This window comes from Cygnus atratus, chromosome 2, assembly GCF_013377495.2.
Source record: "Cygnus atratus isolate AKBS03 ecotype Queensland, Australia chromosome 2, CAtr_DNAZoo_HiC_assembly, whole genome shotgun sequence".
NCBI lineage: Eukaryota > Metazoa > Chordata > Aves > Anseriformes > Anatidae > Cygnus > Cygnus atratus.
In genome coordinates, this window is record NC_066363.1 from 48061239 (window position 1) to 48080281 (window position 19043).

The window sequence follows — 19043 nt, forward strand, 5'->3', positions numbered from 1 at the left end:
AAATTAACTAATGAAACCCTAAAAAGTGATGGGGGTAGAAGGGGCTGGGATAACAGTGCCACCTTTGGGGGATACCAAGCTGAGACTAGAGGATAAAATGATCACTGGGCAATTATTCTATGTACCCAAGGCAGGGACTAACTTCTTGGGAAGAGATTTGATGATGAAATTGGGCATTCAAATAGTAAATTGTTAGACTGGAATAACAGTGTTATTAACGGAGTGCTCTCAGGCCCTGAGAGCAAAGATATATTCACCTCTGACTGGAAAGACTCTGAAATGGGGGCGGAAGCAACAATACATATGGACAGTTTTACCTCAGGGGTTTACAGGGCCACCGGTTTATTTGGGCAAAGTTCTAGAACAGATTTTGGAGCAATTCCAACCTCCCAGGGAGGAATTACTGTTACAAAATGTGGATGACCGTTTATTGTCAGGACAGGAGAAAACAGTTGTGAAGGAAGCTACTAACAAGCTATTCAACTTTCTGGGAAAGCAGGGCTTGGGAGTATTGAAAAATAAATTACAATATGTAGAAAGAGAAGTCAGGTATTTAAGGCATCTAATGTCTGAGGGAAAACAGAGAATAAATTCAGAGAGGATTCAGGGAATTGTTGAAAACTAAGAAAAAACTAAAAAGTTTTAAGAGAGATTTTTTTAAGGAATCAGGAGCCACGAAGTCTGAGGGAAAATGGATACTCCCTGATGGGAGAGAAATGCTGAATAAAGCACCAATGAGGCAAATATTAACTGTTTTACATCAAGAGAGTCATTGGGAGGTGCAAGCAATGTGTGATGTTGTGCTAAGTATGTCTGTGTAGGAATATACACTTTAGTGAAGCAAATATGCAGAGGATGTACCATATGTCAAAAGGCAAATAAAAAGGTCATCCGTAATTCACCTAGAGGGGGACGGGAGCCAGGGATTCGACCTTTCCAAAGTATACAGGTAGACGTTACTGAGTTACCTAAAGCAGGGAGACTTAAGTACTTGTTTGTCCTAATTGACCACGTGACTGGATGGGTGTAAGCTTTCCCCTCCGTATCTGCCACTGCAAACACGGTGACTAAGGTATCACTGGAGCAAATAGTCCGTAGATATGGGATAGCTGAAAACATTGATTCAGATCAAGGAAGTCATTTCACTTCACAAGTACTGCAAGGGTTAATGCAGGCCTTAGAGATTGAGTGGGATTTTTACACCCCCTGGCACCCCTCCTCTTCTGGGAAGGTAAAGTGAATGAACCAGACATTAAAGAAGCAATTAACTAAATTAGTGTTAGAAACCCAACTTCCTTGGGTAAAATGCTTACCTTTAGCACTCCTCCAGGTTCAAACAGCACCAAGAAACGATATAGGAATTTCACCGTATGAGATGCTGTTCGGATTACCCTATCTGGGCAGAAGGGATGAGATACCACAATTCAAAACAAGAGAGTTTTCTTAAGAACTGTATTCTGGGGTTGTCCTCTTCTTTGTCATCTCTCAGGACCCGTGGGAAATTGGGTCCTGATTCAGACCTGGAAAGGATCAACTCCAGCCTGAATGGGAAGGACACTTCCAAGTACTACTAACCACTGAAACAGCCATAGGAACTGCGGAAAAAGGTTGGACTCACTATACTCGAGTGAAGGCATCTGTCGACCCTAGTACCTGGGAAGCTGTTTCTACGGAAGACTTGTTGGAAGCTGAAATCGAAGAGAAAAATCTCATAGTGGACTCTGAGCGGGATAAAAGCTTACAATTGTAAACTAACCTTTTATTTTCACAGGTAACTAATGAGTGTGACTTGTGATTGAGAGAAAGGACAGACCTATAGTGAATTGAAGTGCTCCCAAGGGGGGTTTGTTATAGTAGTAGTGTACATCTTATTCTTTGTATTGATAATTATTTGGAAACCTAAGGTTTAAAAATAATGACAGGGAAAAATCAATTATTAATTTTGGTTTTAGTGATTGTAGGCCTCAGAGAAAGCCTTGGTCAATTGGCAACTTGGAAAAGGCATGACCAGATAATAGTAAGACGGGATACCCGGTCAAAATATGGGTGACTGTGACAGAGGGTTATATACCACAATCTGTCATGTTTGATGCTTGTGAGGTGTTAGCTTGTGGAGATTTAAATGCCCAACAACAATTGAGCAGAGAGAACAAATAACTGGGAGAGACCCAACAGCCAGATTGAGAATAGCTGTATGGAAACAATCCTCTATTGCCATCAGAGAAAGGGAGAAACTCAAGGAGAAAACAGGAGAGAAAACAGGAGGCCCTCTTTGAAATGCGGCAGTTCAAACTTTTGAGATTGAAACAAGGTATGGGGATGTGAATGCCTGGATAGAATGGGTCAAATATACTGTCCAGAGTCTCAACCATTGCAATTGCTATGCTTGTGCCTCGGGACGACCGATTGCCCAGACAGTGCCCTGCCCATTGAGGTGGACCAAGGATTCCCAGGGGATGCGATGTATGATTGCATTGTACCAAGAAAAGACTGTCTGGGGAAATGAGGCCTGTAAGTCTCTCTCTTTGCTGTTCCCTTCCTTGCGTGATAGCAATATCAGGGTTCCCCCTGCATTCTCTACAGCTATAGGTAACCATACAGCTTGCCTCTCACGGCAGGGTGTGAGTGCTACCCGGCATCTGGGAGAATTTGGCTTGTGCACGAGGACCTTGAATGCTACCAAGGACTTAATGGGAAACTGCTCAAGACTTGAGATCCCCAGGGCAGATCTCTGGTGGTACTGTGGAGGGAAGATCTTACGGTCCACCCTACCATCTAACTGGGGAGGCACTTGTGCACTTGTTCAATTAGCTATTCCCTTCACCCTGGCATTTGAAAGAGAAACATCGCAAATACCCAGAAGAAGTAAAAGAAGCTTAGGAGTATCATTTGATGGTGGAGCATACATAGATTCTATTGGGGTGCCTAGAGGAGTTCCCGATGAACAGGAAGCCAGGAATCAAATTGCTGCAGGGTTTGAGTCACTGTTCTGGTGGGTAACAATCAATAAGAATGTGGATTGATTATATTTATTATAATGAGCAGAGATTCATAAATTATACAAGGGATGCGATAAGAGGAATCACTGAACAACTAGATGCCACCAGCAAAATGGCTTAGGAAAACAGAATAGCATTAGATATGATGCTTGCGGAGAAAGGAGGTGTGTGTGTGTGATACTGAGCAACCATTGTTGCACTTTTATACCCAACAATACTGTCCCGGATGGCATAGTAACTAGAGCATTGCAAGGGTTTACCACCCTTGCCAGTGAATTGGCAGAAAAATTAGGCATATTTACATCCTTGATCGTAGTAGCAGGAGTTTTGACAGCCATTGGTTGTTGCATTATCCCCTGTGTAAGAGGACTAGTACAGTGGTTAATTGAAACTGAACTATTGAAACAAATGACCATGAAGCCACCACCTTACCCAGATAAGGTGATGATATTAGAGGAGATGGAAAGCAAAGAAGGTAAATAAGAGGAAGATATCTACCAAATTACATCTTAGAGAAAAGTTTTGCAAAAATCAACAATTTATAAAAAAAGAAAAGGGGGGAATTGTGGGAATAAAAATGTTTTTGCAGAGTTACATTGTTTAAAGGTAAGGAATGGGGTATTGAGATACGCTTGCAGTGATAAGAAAACTTAGCAGGCGACCTTGTAAAACGCAGACAGCCAGACTCCTTAGAACAATTAGGTGAAAATCACGATGTTAAGTCAAGTCAGATAAGTGAAGAAACATTACCACTTCAAACAGTAAAAAAGTCAAAAGAAATTTGAAATTTAACAGGCCGGCAACGTGCATTGTCTGTGAAGCATCAGATAGATTGTGAACCTGGATTACCCACTCAGTGGGGAAACAGGGGAGGGTCCTGTCATCAAAAAGTACATAAACTGTGTTTTGGAACCAGTAGGTGCGCTCCTGCTTGTGGGGCGCCCGCCGTTGCAATCGCGAATAAATTACTGCTTCGCTGAGATCCTCGCCTGAGCCTAAGTTACTGGCTACGGAGTGTTTCTCACAATTTAAAGTAGTGTTATATGTGACCAGGATTTATAGGACAAAAAAAAAATAAAAATCACGTGAGTTTGTTTCGGGCAAGGCCAACTCAAGCAATACATTTGTTTTCACTGACTGTAAGTCATCATGAAGTTACCACTAACCTGTCTGCTTGCTGTAGGTAAGGCCTGCTTTCCAGTAAGTTATGTTACCTATGGTTTGTTGTCCAAAGGAGGAGGAGTCTTGTTTTGGCTTTTAGCACTGTATTTAACTACAAAGATAATTTAATATAATTTTACAAGTCTCACATACACAGATCCTGACCACCTGGTGTTCAAGTAGTTTTGGACGTTAGAAGGATCTGTTAAGAATTTATACTGTGCTCTTTTGCCCAAGACCAGAACAGATTTTTGCCACAAGATAGCAATTATATCAGAAGAGAGGACTAAGCCCTGCTGGCATGTTAACCTTACACAATGGTCTTAGCTGTACTTATGCAGCCCAGGTAATGGGCAGCAATGTCCTGGGCATACTAGCATAACAAGACCAAAATCCCCTCACCCCAAAACCCAGCCAGCAGAGTTAACTCCATGAGGCACCATGCTGGTAGACGTGCCCATAGCGTCTGGGCCCAAGATATGTGCAGTACTTCAGCTTTGTATTGGGGAAACGAGCCTGTGGGGAGTGAAAATTTGGGACAATACAGCAGGTCTAAGAAGGGGTGGTGGTTCAAGCCGCTTCCACACATTCATGGTATGTTACATCTTCAGAAAAAAGAATTGAGATAAACACTTGATGTAGTTTTAAAAGGTGATTTTGTGGATTGGTTTACTGCTCCAGTGTCACACAAGTTCCCTCCTGTTTTTTCCTGGTGCCTACGCTTCCCTTTGGCCTGTTATCAGTCCCAGCATCTGGGCTGTCTCCCATTCTTATGCACAGCACTTTTACACAAAAGCCAGGAGTGTAGGGGCTGTCTCTGCCAGACCCCTGCCTCTGGGCATCTAGTGGGGCTCACTCAGTGTTTCAGAGAAATAAACACAGATGACAACCTGGGCAGTGATTCTGGGCAGGTGATGGCCAAAGCTGCGGCTCCAATAATAATCAGTCTGCAGAACTATCACCAGTGCCCCTTTGTCAACCTAATTTGCACCTAATTTGGAGTAACAGTCTGATTGCTATTTTCAGGTAATGATCTGAGACAGAAAAGAGAGTAGAAAGGGAGAGAAAGAAATTTTCACCATGTCTGGTCTGTCTGAAGTACATGCAGCAGCTGTGTGGTTCATGCAGCATGGTGCTGCACATACCACAGCAGGAGCTGGCTCCCATTTTGTACTCACGCCAGTGAACTGTTCTTGATATTACCTTGGCTGATGTTAATGAGAGTAACTGTGGGTTTCATCAGGTCAATCTCTCCTTTCCCAATCAACTTGTGTGTCTGAGGTGTCAGACTCACCACCACCACCATTGCAAAATCTGCCTGCTGGAGCAAATCAACTATCTTCTTACAGTAAATGGCACCAACATCCTGCTGTTCCTGCTCTTTCCTGACGGGGAAACAAAGGATCACACTGCAACACCTACAACCTGAAGGACCTGATTATCCCATTCACGAAACAAACCGGTGGCAGATTAAAGTGTGTTTAGTGTCAGCTGGCTGTTTAGGCCTTTCTTCTGCAAGGTAGCAAGTCCTACTGCAAGGAATGGGTTGCATGCTTGCCTCTCAGCCACTGTGGTGCAGGGTCCATTGGCTTATTTTAGTGTCTGTAAGTGGACTGAAGCTAAGCACTGCGAAGGATGTCAGCATGTGGCCCGTTCTCCAGGATCCTCTGTGGGAAAGGTGCACCTCACAGGATGCAGTAATCACTCAAAACAGAGTTGTCAGGTTCACGAGAATTCATCCATGGGACCTCTGAATGTGCTGGTGGTCCTCACCCTGTTGCCATCATCCAGCAAGCCTGTCATTTGGTGATGAGTGGAATCAGCAAGAAAATTCTTTGGCAATTTATGATGGGTCCTGGCTGCTCCAGGACTTTCATGAAATAAAGCATTCAACACAAAACATTACCAAAGTAGACAGAGATTTTTAATTTGAACTTTTCACAGTAAAAAAGGGTACTTGCCACTTCTGCTGTTCTTTGTAAACTTAGCTGCCTGGACTTTGGGAGCTAAGGAAGCAATGACGGGAGACTGCATGTACAGTACTTTGCTCCTGATTGCAAGAGAATGACTTTGAATTATCTCACCCCTAATCTAGAAATCAAGAAAGAAGTAACATGAAGAAATTAACTTCAGTGTCGCTTAGGACCATGTATCTCCTACCACATCCATTTTGTTGTTTTCTTTCAGTGTCTGGGTCAACAAACAGTGATTAAGTGGGAAAAGAACAGACTGGAATTACAGCCAGTTTTGTAGCACTCAGCACACAACCTGAAATTTAAATGTACTTTAAAATAGGTAAGTTTCTTCTTGTTGCACTGTGCACTGATAATTCATCATTACACTCTCAGGTGAATATCAAAGATCAAAACATATTAAATAGAGGGAGATAATGAAGACTAGCAGGAAAAAAAAAAGAATTTGTGCTTTATTTTCTCTTTGTGGTTTATAAAGTCTGAAAGATCACTTTATGAATTCTGAAGAACTGAAGGAGGGAGTTTTCTAGTTTTGTTTTTTTTTTTTTTTTTCCAGTGTGGGTTTGCTCAGTTGTTGTTATAATTTCTGAAATAGCAGGAATTCTAAATATGGCTAGAAATTTCTGGCCTCATCCAGCCTTGTGGTTTGGTTAGAGCTAGCTAGAGCAGCAACTCTTCTGCTGCAGTCTATGTATGGAGAAAATCACTCAAAGACAGTGGTACTAGTACTGCAGCTTCTCCCTTCAATCAGGGAGGAATAAAGTTGTCTCAGGGTACGTCATGGTCTATAGCATTAAATATTTGCTCTTCTTCTTGGCTGCACCCAGCCTGATTGCAGATGTCTTAAGTTGTATATGGGAAGCTTTTTCAACTTTACATCAGAGTCCCTTGCCAAATCTCTAACAAAGTTCAGATTTTGATGTAATCTCCCCTAAAAATCCTTTTAGTGCTTTAGACTCAGAAGAATATTGACCTGTTTTGCATCAGTACTCAAAATAATTATTGCCAATAACACTGTGGAGGTTGGAAATGTTCTGAGGAGAATAACACCAGATGTTGGTCATGCTATTTAGAATAAGAACGGTTTTCATGTTCATCTCTGCCACTCTTCTTTGAGAGGGAAATGTGACTTCTTTAAAAATCACTTCTCAGTAATTTCCATAGATTATCTGTTAAACCTGCAAAATTGTGGATGGTTACACAAACAGAAAATAAACTTATATACACAAAGAAACAGAGCTTATAAGCCTGCTACTAAGGTGAAACGCTTCTGATGTTTCAGTCTTCCAACACTGCCAGCTCTTCCAAAACTTAAGCAAAATATTATGAAAGTAAAAAAAAAAAGTGTATATATATACATATGCCGCAGGATAAAAACTCAGTCATGCCAGAGGAGAGTTATTAGAAATGCTGCCAGGGATAGTTTATGGAGATGGAAGCAAGTCATTAATCTCCCCTATAATCTATCTCCTTCTTCTGAGGTAGAAAAAGATCTGAGGGGAGACAAGTATCTCTCCTTTGAGTTTCTATGAATCCTGTGGTAGAGGAGGCAAATCAAAGGCAGGTAAATTTAATAGGATAAATCTGAAGGATCCATTCCTGAAGCAGAAGACATTCTAACCAAGCCAAGGATAGGTCTATCTGGGAAAACAGCAATTAAAAAAAAAAAAAGAAAGAAAAAAGAAATAAATAAATGAAACTGGAAAGGATGCTACTAGCAGAAACTGGAGCAGCCTGCCTTGTCAGTCCCTGATGCCCCTTAAATTACTCAGTTCCAGCCTCTAAGATCAAGCCCTGTCCACAAATGAAAAAGTCATATTTGAGTGTACCACGATAAGATTCTGCTCAAGTATTTTCAACCCAGGCTGGTGACCTGTGAAAAATGAACCTCTTTGATTTTATTTATACCTGGTTGAAATATGTGTTTGTGTATAAAGTATCAATTTTGATATATTTTTGATATATAAAATATAGAAAGTGCTGGAGTTGCCATCCTTGGGGGTATTTAAGAGTAATGTGCACGTGACACTTCGGCATGTGGTTTAGTGGTGGACTTGGTAGTGTGAGGTGATGGTTGGACTTGGTCTCATGGGTGTTTTCCAACCTAAATGATTCTATGATATCAAAATACAAATTATTCTGTTTGCTAACCCAACATACTTAATTTTTACATTTTATTGCACTATGAATATCTCCAGATAAATAACTCCACTGAAGTCAAATTAATGGTACGTAAATCTTGTATGATGTCTACAAGCTACAAAAGAACTGAAGTGTTACCTTCCACTAGTCTTGTAGCAGATGTCAGCAACAAAGCCATCCCCGTATCTGCTGTGCTGCTAGACACAGCACATGGAGCATTAGCCATTTTCATATCAAAACTACCTACAAGTTTCAGATCCAGGTGATCCATTCCTACTCCCAAATCTGCAATCACTTTCCAGTTTGGCAGGCTCTGGTGGAGGTCTTGGTCAATGACTGGTTTGTACCACCACAATCAAATTGCTTGGATCTTTTTACTCATATGCTTTCTGTTTTCAAGAAATTTCTTCATGGTGATGAGGTAGAAACGTTTTTTTTCAGAAACTCCATGTGACCATGCAAGTATCCCAAGTATTCCACAAATTTCATTTACCAAAAGTCCAGAGAGCTCTCCTCCTTCCATAATCTGCACAAAGAAGAAAGACATAGTATCAGAAGAATTACGCATAATTATTTCCAGACATTTTAAAGAATCATCATTTTCTTATCCTGTTTTATGACAACTATGACAAGAGGTCTTATAAACCACATATTTGAATAGAGAGGTAAAGGAGCTGAGAAAAGAAAGCATCTCCTTTACGTATACTATCAATTATATACAACTGAGACAGAGAACAAGACAAAGGATGTTGATTCTGTAGGTCTTAGCTAGCATGATTGTATGTTGTATAAATGTATGTAAAAGACTGTATGCATAGATAATGGAACCAGCAAGAACTGGCTTGACTGCTGAAGTCTGTCAAAGAAAGGAAGGGTCAGGAGTTTAGCAGTGAGGAAGACTTCTGGCCTTCATCAAAAGACCACCAGAGTATGCTGCACGACCACCCAAGGACTCCAGTATGCATGCGAATAGGAGCGGGAACCTATGTTAATGATTCTTTGGAGACCTGATGAATATGCAAGAGCCTTACAGGAAATGAGATGAATATGTATTTGTCCCACTAATATAAGCACACTGCCAGTAACCCTTGGTGTGTGTGTGTTAGGCGGAGTGATCCCCCCCACACCACGCGCCCTAATGAAGACTACCTGCTTCATAACTTTGGTTATTGAGTTTTCACTGCGGCACAACAAACATACGAGCAAAATGAACAAAACAAAACAAAATAAAAAAGAATACCCCAGTATTCACATAGTGAAGTCTGAACAAGTTCTGTCCCTTAGGGGCTGTAAAGTTTTATATCACTGTCACCAGGGTCAAAACACGCAGTTATTTCTGATTAATTACTGAGTTTCAGACCATAAGTATTCTGGTGTATAAATCTCCTTTCCTACCCTGAGACCACAAATTACTCTGTCTAAATATCTTACGTTGAACCAAATCTTAAAATTCCTGAAAATAAATTCAGTTCCTGAAAATAAATTGCATGGGTTTGTTGTGAACTTTGTGCTACAGGTTAATTTTTAAATGCTTTATTGCAGAGATTTTTGCAGCCTCCTGTCCTGAAGAGACACTAGTGACTTCTTAACTGCAGTGCTTTCTCTTGAGGCTATCAGAAATTAACAGTATAATAGTTGCTTAGGCAAGCGTTTTCAAACAAGAACTTAAGTACTTGAATTAAAAAGTGTGTTTTCTTTTTCCCCCTCAGGAATCAGTGACCATCTGTTTAAGGGTTCAAGGCAGTCTGTGAATAGACAGCTGTTTAAAAAAAAATAGACCTTTTTCAGTCACCATTGATTTTCCATAGCAATTCAGTAAAGAGCTGGCAGTGGGGAGAGGGCAGGGCACTGTTCAAGGATTGAAAATCTTGGAATCCCCTATAGCAATGCCGACTGTTGCCTTGTTAGCAGTACTTCACTATTTGCATGTGAATGTCTTGCTCTTAGCCTGTCTAAAGTTACTGTGCTAAATCTTCATTTTACCATCACATCAAGAAGCCTGACCATATTCAAGAATAATGGAAATTCTTCACAATTGTATGGAGGTTACAAATATTTTACTGAATTTTCTAATTTTATTGCTTGCTGGTAGGAAAGAGAATGCAAGAAAAAAGCCTTTGGCTGGAAGTTAGCTCTGATCACAAATTTTGCCTTAGGCTGTGCCCTCATCCACTTGATTTCACTGCTAGAACTACCACTGTTTCATGCTCAATAAAGAAAAAAAGCATAATTTCTGTCTGCAAAGAGGAATTAAATTTCTTGGGATTTACTCTGGTTTTCAAGGGATCCTGTCAGGTAAATCAAAGATATTTTTTCAATGGTTGGCTTCACTTTGATTTAACATGTAGGTGAGGCAGAGTTCTTCTTACAGTAGAAAACCTTAGGACTAAAATAATTTCAAAGGAGTTTGCTTTGTTGAGTGTTCTGACATCCAGACAGAATATTGAAATATTGGCTAAAAAGAGTTTCAGGATATGGTAACATTTCTATAGGGCATTGATGCTCAATTCACCTTAAATATATTTGAGAGTTTCACACTAACTGCTCAATGCACTTGCTTATCATTATTGTACTTGCAAGTACTAGGAACAGCACACGGATATTCATTGAAATACTGAAGATATCAAAGTGCATAACTGCTCAGTTTAAAACCTTCAAACAAAACCCTTTTATCAATTTTTTATTTTTCAGAATTGTAAATGACAATGCAAGGTAAGTCGAGTGAGATGAGAGCTTTGCAGTATCATGACAACATCAGCAGTGCAGAAACAGTTACTTTTTTAAAACTTAAAAGTGGTACTGTAGGAAACAGTGCCTTCTTATAGATAAGAGATTTAGCAGTGTCATCTGGCCCGCATCATTTGGGAAACACTTCACTTGGAATGGGTTGACCATTGAGAACAGCCAGCATATTTGCTATTGCTTCTTCTGCCATCATCTGGATGGCTTGGACTGTTGCAGTTCCAATGTGAGGGGTTATAATGATGTTATTTAATTTTAACAAAGGATGATCTCTGCAAGAAACAGAACAAACAGAATGCATTACACATGGAATTTACTCTGTTGCTATTACATGCCAGTTGTTAAGAACCAAACCTCAGGAAACAGCAATGGCATGTTGAGGTAAAGGTGCCACTTACACAGGAGTGGCAGAAAACTGTGGGAAGCTCGCTACCCATTTGTTCTTCCTCTGTATTGCTTTGTTGTCTTGCTTGCCAGTCAGGTTGGCAAAGAACTTCTAGATTTGGGAAGGGGGCATAGTTTGTCATTTACTTGTGATTGTGCAAGATAAATTGAGGTTCTGCTCTTAAACAGTGAGAGACTCCCCATAGAGATCAAGATTATGAGCACACTTTTGCTCACAGTTTAAAGCATTTCAGATTAACAGAATGGAAAACAGGTTCCCCTACCTTGGCAGAGGCTCAGGGTATGTCACGTCCAGAGCAGCAGCCCTAATAACGTTATTCTGGAGAGCTTCTACCAATGCGTCTTGATCAATAAGTGCACCTGTATTGAAAAAATGTCTTTCTATCATGACAAGTTAATGAACACATTTTTACCTGGCAGTGGGAAAAGGTCTCAAGGCTCTGGTGAGAAAAATGAAAGAATCTTCATTTTGTTAGAAACTAGAATGTCTGTCTAATAACCATTAACCAAAGGAAACAAAATGAGATTTTATTTATTAACCTTTAATTTGAGGTGTATTATGGTCTAATGCATACTTTTTTCCTGGGATGTGAGAGATTTCAGCCTTTTCTTCATTTTGATGCTGACTTCCTGTATTATTATAGAATAATACTCCCTGTGTTATTATATGTAAAAAATGACTTAATTCATTTGAGCTTTTCACTCTTTTATCTCTGTTTTGTTCACTGATTTATAGTCTCTCCAGGTCTGCTCTTACATACACTTGTTCAGTACCAACAGATCTGTAATCCCATGTCAGGTTTCTTTTCTACATAGCTGCTCCAGCAGAAGCTTATGTTTTTCTTTGTACCCCATTCATCATTCAACTTTTCATGAAGAATAATGTTATTTCCACTACAAAAAAAGATGTCTTCAAGTTAAGGCTACAGAGATGCAGAACATCTGCCGGACATTTCCATATTCCATAGGACCTTTGAACACATGGTATCTGAATTATGCTAAGTCATTAATTTGTAGATTGCCAGCTATTTTGTGACTCAAACAACACAGGGATATCACAGACTGAGGCTGGAGTGCGGAATGCCAACATGATCAGGTAAAACACAACCTTAACAATGGAGCCATAACCAGTTCTGGTAGATATTCCTACCTCGACCAATGTTTATAAGAGTGGCTGTGGGTTTCATCAGCCCCAGCTCCTTTTTCCCAATCATTTTGTGATTCTCAGGAGTCAGGTTCACAACCAGCATAACAAAGTCAGATTGCTGCAGCAAGTCTTCCATCTTCTCACAGTAGTGGGCACCAACTGCCTGTTCCTCCTCCTTTCTTCTGAAGGAAAAATGCATACCCAATTTGACACAAATATTTTGAATCGGCTTTAACAATCAATCAGTCCTAACAGAGAACTTGAGCAGCCTAAACTTTAAGAGGTCTGAAGTCAGGATAAATGAAAAGACATTGATAGGAACAGATGGCAGAAGGGAGGAAAGGATGTGGACTAAGAAGACCAACAGGCCTGAGGAGTGGTAGGACACTGGTGGAGTTACATAAATGTGAAATCAAAGCACATAGGTGATATTAGGTATAGGAGACTGGATATGCAGAAGGCCCCCGTTTCTTTCTCTCCTGCTTCTGTGCCTATACAGTCGCTGTAGACTCTCTCCTTGCTTGACATGTCAGGTCTTGTGGTGGAAAAGGAATGAAGGTGAAGAAAAGAAAGGAAACTATAAAATGATGTGAAGTTAAGATCCTTGGCATTAGCATGGTGACTGAACTGTCTGGGCTGAGGAAAGGGGCGACAGCCTGGAGGACTGGCTGGGCCAGGGATGTTGCCAGAAGCCTGCGAGAAAATTTTTGGAGGACAGGGTCTGGTTTGCTTGAGCTACATCTTTAAAATGGTTAGCACAACCCTTGCTCCAAAAGTACCAATAGAAGAGTGAGCACAAAGGTGAGGAGGAGCTGCTTCCCAGCAGAAGCAGCAGGGAACCAAAGTGAGGATGTGGAGGCATGGTGATATTTCCTCATGTGGCTTACAACTGTCACAAATGACTAGGAAGAGCAGGGACAGAGACCAGAACTTCCATCACTGCCCCCAGACTAATTTAATTACACACAGTAAATAAACATTTTTACCTCTGCTTCCTGTTGTGGTACAGGATCTTCATTTCAAAGGCTCTGGCTCTCTGAGCCACTTTATACCCAATTCTGCCCATCCCGATGATCCCAAGAGTCGCCCTGGTAACTTCAACTCCCAGCCAGTCAACAGCAAAATACCTTGTGTGTGGAGAAATTGCTATCTGGGAGCCTGAATGTAAAAACACACAGAATGGGTACAAACCAATAATAAATTCAGATTGGGAATCAGAGGAAATGAAAAAATTTCTCACTGTCACAGCAGGGTTCAGAAGCACTGTTTAAAAAATGTCCTAACTAATTTAAAGAGGAATTGTGACCAGTTTATGGACAGGCCTGGATGGTGCCATTCTCTGCAATGGCCAAGACTGGATCCAGTGACACAGAAGGGCTTCCTGAAGGTGGTATCCTCCTGGGAGGAATTACCTCCTCAGGGAATTAACCTTTAGTGACTGGAATATTTTTTCCGAAATTCAAAAATAGCTTCTGTGTCATTTACCACCCCACAAGCACTGACGTCACATTTTTTTAGCAGGGGTAAATGTCACCATCTATCTCCTGGATCATAAACCAAAACAGCCCTACTGCTTGACTGGGGTTGAAAGTACGCTGCAGATTCCTCTGCCAGGGATCTCTGTGAGTTTTTATAAGTCAGACTTGAGGTTCAGCAAGATGCAACAGTGGTAAAACATCAAGGGAAAAGAGGAGTTATTTCATACTGAGGTATGCAGCAATGATAACAGAAATTCTGAGTCCCTCAAGACAGAGGCAATCTCATCTCTGTTGTCTCTCTTTCTTGCCTCTACTGACACCTTCCTTCCCAAAAGGGCATTACGCAACAAGGGCATGGGGAGAAAGGATCTACATTTAAGCACATAACTTAATGTTGGTGGTACAGTTTGGAATAACATTATCAAAAGGATTATCAGCTGTTTCACTAATAATGCTGGTGCTGCTCTCAAAATAAAGCCCATTGGTTTAGACAAACTCTTCACAGACGAAGGAAAAAATGAAGAGCTATACTCATTCCTGCTCTAGAGATGTAATTGAAACAACAGTCTTACTCTTGTCACTATTGCCTTAAAAAGAAGTGGGACATGAGAAAAGAAGAGTTTTTTCTTGTAAAAGTATCCCCAATATCGATTCTGACCGATCATCTGTAACATAGGAATGTGAGATATGCCAAAGAAATACAAAAGATCCAGGAAGATTTAAAATATTACCTTCAACTAGTCTTCTGGCAGAGGCCAGCATCAAGGCCATTCCAATGTCTGCTGTAGAGTCAGCAACGGCATGTGGGGTATTGGTGACTTTCACACCAAAGTTAGAAACCATTTTCAAGTTTAAATGATCCACTCCAACCCCAGAGTTTCCAATTACCTTTAAATTAGGCAAACTTTCTAGAAGTTCCTGGTCAACAGTTGGCCTGCACTCAGACACAAAAACGGATTGGATTTTTTTGCTCATTTCTTTTTTGTTTTCAAGAAATTCCTTCATGGTGATAAGGCAAAAGTGTTTTTTCAAAAGCGCTACAATGTTTTCTTGCACACCATAAGTTCCTCCAATATCCAGAATCAAAAGACCCGGCAACTCCGGTTCTGACATGGCCTACAATAGAGGAACAGGAGAAATACGCTGTTGTTTAGTAGAACATCCTTAAAATATTGATGGTGTATCGATCATCTAAATTCACATCTGTAAAACAGGAAAGTAATGGAACCTAATACTCCTTTAATAATACAGAATAAATCCACTATCACTTGATACTAGCATGCTCTTACATTAGAAATGTTCCAGTATCTTCATTAAGTGCTGGGTTAGGCTGTAACACCAAGGAATATCCAGCCCCTTGGATCTAAATCCAGTTTAATTCCTACAAGGTGCTCTTAAATAGTTTTGTTTTAGTCCTGAATTCATACTGGTTTCATACAAATCTGGTAGCTTCTCAGTCTTATTCACAAATTTATTATATAAACAGTGGTATAAAACTTCTGCTAGAAAGTTGCTGAAAGTTTCCTGTCTATTGATTACAGTTGGTGAAGCTGTAGGTAGTGTAGGGAGGCACTGGGGCTCAGACAGGTCTGACAAACATCTGTCTTCAATGGTTCAGGTCTAAAAAATGTGCACAACGAAGGATCATCCTTGGACAACTGCTACACTGCTTGCTTTCAGTGTTTTAAATATCTTCACCTGAACTTACCTCCTGTAAAATTTAGCATTAAAAGTCAATCTTTTGCACACCCGTGCCTACATGCTGAACCACTGGAGAAGAGCACTAAAGGTGACAGTGTAAGTCCCACTGATAACACAGTCCTTCATACTAGAATTTTTCCCATGCCCAGGAATTTTTGAGACCAGTCTTGGCTGCAACAGACCATGCAAATATATTGTATCCTGCAATAAGTCAGAGGCTCCACAAATAGCTACACACCTAATTAGAAGAGAGAAACTGCAGCCCTTATTGACAAAAACGTTAGCTGAAGATTTGCTACATATCTTAACAATATTCATGTCTGACTTCCTATGATTGTTTGTTGTGCTCCACCCATTTTAGGTCTCTGTCCCATACACCGCATCCTAGATTTGCATCAGGAAGCCTGACATCATGCTAAGTGAAACCAGACCTATTATCCACCGCAGTATTCTGATTAATTCTGGGCATCCTGTGCTAGGCAGAAATTTCCTGGTGCTCCAGTCTTCTTAGACAAACCATCAGAGAGTAACCAGAATCCAATCCTGTGACAAAAACCATATTGGAAGTTTCTATCAAGCTGTGTTTTCCCTTGTCCTGAGCAAACTCAGACTTATCCCAAATGCATCTACTAAATCCTTACAATCTCAGTAACAGTCATAAAGCTTCATCCTAGCCCTGACTGGTTGCATCAGTTCCAGTATGCTGCTATACATGGGCTAGAGTTGGCCTCTAAGTTAGGACAGCTCTACAGCTCACCACAGTTTCTCTGAGAAAAATAACTGGTTCTGAACAACAGCAAACAAAGCAATGAGATGAATAGTGCAACCATACAGCAATGAAATATTGAGATCTTAAATATATCTCATCTATTTCTTGCCAACTGAAGTCTTCTGAAATCTGCCAGCCCTACGTGGTTGTGAAAATTGTGCAAATTTCCCCAGTTGTAGTCTGTATATTTCTTAGAGTATCACACAACATGGTCTTAGAAGGATAAATTAGATTAATTCTCCAGAAATTACCCATAAAATAAAAGACAAGATTTAATGTTATATTGTGACAGCGTTATCCAGCTTCATGATGCTACTGCAGCAACTTAATCAGACTGGATGGCAACTAAATCTTCTGCAGTTAAACCACGGAAAACTGTTTAGGTACTGGACATGATCACTTGGCTGGCAGATGCCAGTAGGGCAGGATTGTATTACACCATTTGCTTTCATCGCCATTTCCTCCTCTGGTACAATACACCACTCATGATGGTCATAGTCAAACCCACATTTATTTTAGAAGCACTTTCTAAACTTTGGAAAAATTTAGACTCATGGGGAAGCCACCGTACAGCACATCAAAAGCTGATTTAGCTTTAAACAAACCATCTTGTCCACACAAAACAGGCTAAGTCACATATAATTACTCTGCTCATTACTGTGGATATGCTGAGTAAGCCACAGTTTCAGCCACATTTGATGTGCACAGGAACAGACTGCAGCCTTGGTTCAAGAACTGGGCTTCTGCAAGTACCAAGTACAATATTAAAAAAATATATTGATAGCAGTACTGTAAATACATTTAAAGAAATCTTGCAGAGGGAAAGGGGCTCTCCAGATACTAACCTTGGTCTGAGGAGCACCTAGTGTTCTTCCTCCAGCACTACCTGCACCTGTCTTGTACCTCTGTCTGTATCCCACACTTCTGTGAGAGCGATGTCCATGTGAAGCAATAACTGGATGAATACCTTTATAAGCCAATTTTGGCTGGCCAGACATCAGGTGAATAGATTTTAACAGATTGAATGCTTTGCTCCTGAGCATAATTATTCAGATATTGGATGTCTTGTCCAGTGTGCTAAATGTAACACCTGTTAAGCATATGACAATTTTGGTTTTGGACTAGTATCATCTGCAGTAGTGCTGACATTTATTTTTTTTTAAGCTGTCTCTCCACTCATTTTCTATTTACATAAAATTGTCTGCTTTCATGTATCTATACATCCATAACCACATATAACATATTGTTATAATGTATGTGCACTGATATCAAGTTCAGGTCTTTGCAATGCAGAAAAAAAAAAACTCTGAATATGTGACTGATTGAGACAAATAGGCAAATAAACAGGACTACTTGTAGTTATTAACTTCAGTGTCACTGTTTTGTTAGCTAGCCTTATTTCTTTTGTGGAGCTTGACTTGCTACTTACTTTCAGATTCATTGGCACTGCTGTATGACTTTGGATTTAGCCAACTCGTAGCAAAATAAACCTCCACACTTTTTCCTATCTCTGCTTTAAATTGAAATTAATAGTGGATTTCACCCAGAATAAATTCCTCCCACTTACTTATCTACAGAAGAAAACTAATTACCTTGATAACAACCAAAGAATTAATCTGGACCGGTTCCTTTCTGACGATGTTTTCCTTACAGATAAATCTCGCGGCTCCCGGAGGAAGCAAAACCGAGCAATTTCCTGGTACTTGCAACACACAGCCTCTATTCCCCTCTGCGACCTCCGTGCCAGGGCCAATAGCTGCTCTTGCAGTTCCATTCTACCAGCAGGGGCACGTCCTCCCGCGGAAACTTCAGCCCCTGTCTGCTGCATGCACTTGCTTAACTCTTTCTCTGCCTGGTTTTGTCTGGAGGATATATATATATCTGGTAAAGTCTCTGAACGCTTCCTGAGAAAACCACGTCATGCGGCGGAAAACTGACACAGCCAGGCACGCGCTTGCTTCTCCGCTTGATTACCGCTTGCTTCCGTAAGGCCATATGAAACAAGAGTGCCTTTATCTGAAATGAACCTAACTTCTCCTCTGAGTTTTGAAACTAAATTTTCTAGAAAGGACATCCCATGTGATACTGTAGAACAAGCACTTTTTGGTACAGTTTTTTTTGGAGAGTTTTGCAATTCTGTGGAAAATAATTTGGCGTAAATTCCACCTACCCTTCTAGGACTATTCTCCAAAGCACTAGTTCAGGTTTGTGTGGATTGTGTTGAAAATATGCATTTAGTTTCTCCTTGCCTGCTGCAAGCTAACCTTTTGAAAGAGTGCATATATATATGACTTTCAGGAAGCAAAAAGATAGGCCTGAGGTGCCTTATCTCAAAGATCAACTCAGTTCTTTTGACACCTAATACTGGCAATGCAGTTGTCCTGGTTTCACTACTGATAACTTCAACAGAAATATTTACCCAGTATGTTCAGGTACCAACCTTTTGGTTGTGGGAGGCTGTGGTGGTTTTACTCAGCTGGGCAGCCATGTTCCACCACAACCGTTCTCTCACTCCCACTCCTCAAA

The 19043-nt window shown here is 40.6% G+C and overlaps 1 protein-coding gene and 1 pseudogene across 3 annotated transcripts; both read right to left on the reverse strand.

The window, feature by feature from the left end:
• Positions 1–5016: 5016 nt before the first annotated feature.
• On the reverse strand, positions 5017–9116 carry LOC118249570 (glyoxylate/hydroxypyruvate reductase B-like; annotated as a pseudogene).
• Positions 9117–10938: 1822 nt separating this feature from the next.
• On the reverse strand, positions 10939–18254 carry LOC118249696 (probable 2-ketogluconate reductase). Of its 3 annotated transcripts, none has more exons than XM_035549887.2 (7): positions 18110–18232; positions 17363–17607; positions 14779–15163; positions 13556–13727; positions 12573–12748; positions 11686–11782; positions 10939–11289 (listed from the first exon to the last, which is right to left on the reverse strand). In XM_035549887.2, the coding sequence occupies exons 2-7, from the start codon at positions 17558–17560 to the stop codon at positions 11133–11135; spliced, it is 1185 nt and encodes a 394-aa protein (XP_035405780.1). In that variant the 5' UTR covers positions 17561–17607; positions 18110–18232; the 3' UTR covers positions 10939–11132. The 3 variants fall into 3 exon arrangements, with proteins under 3 accessions (XP_035405780.1, XP_035405778.1, XP_035405781.1); XM_035549885.2 differs by having other exon boundaries at positions 12573–12751; positions 18110–18229; XM_035549888.2 differs by lacking the exon at positions 17363–17607 and having other exon boundaries at positions 12573–12751; positions 18110–18254.
• Positions 18255–19043: the final 789 nt, after the last annotated feature.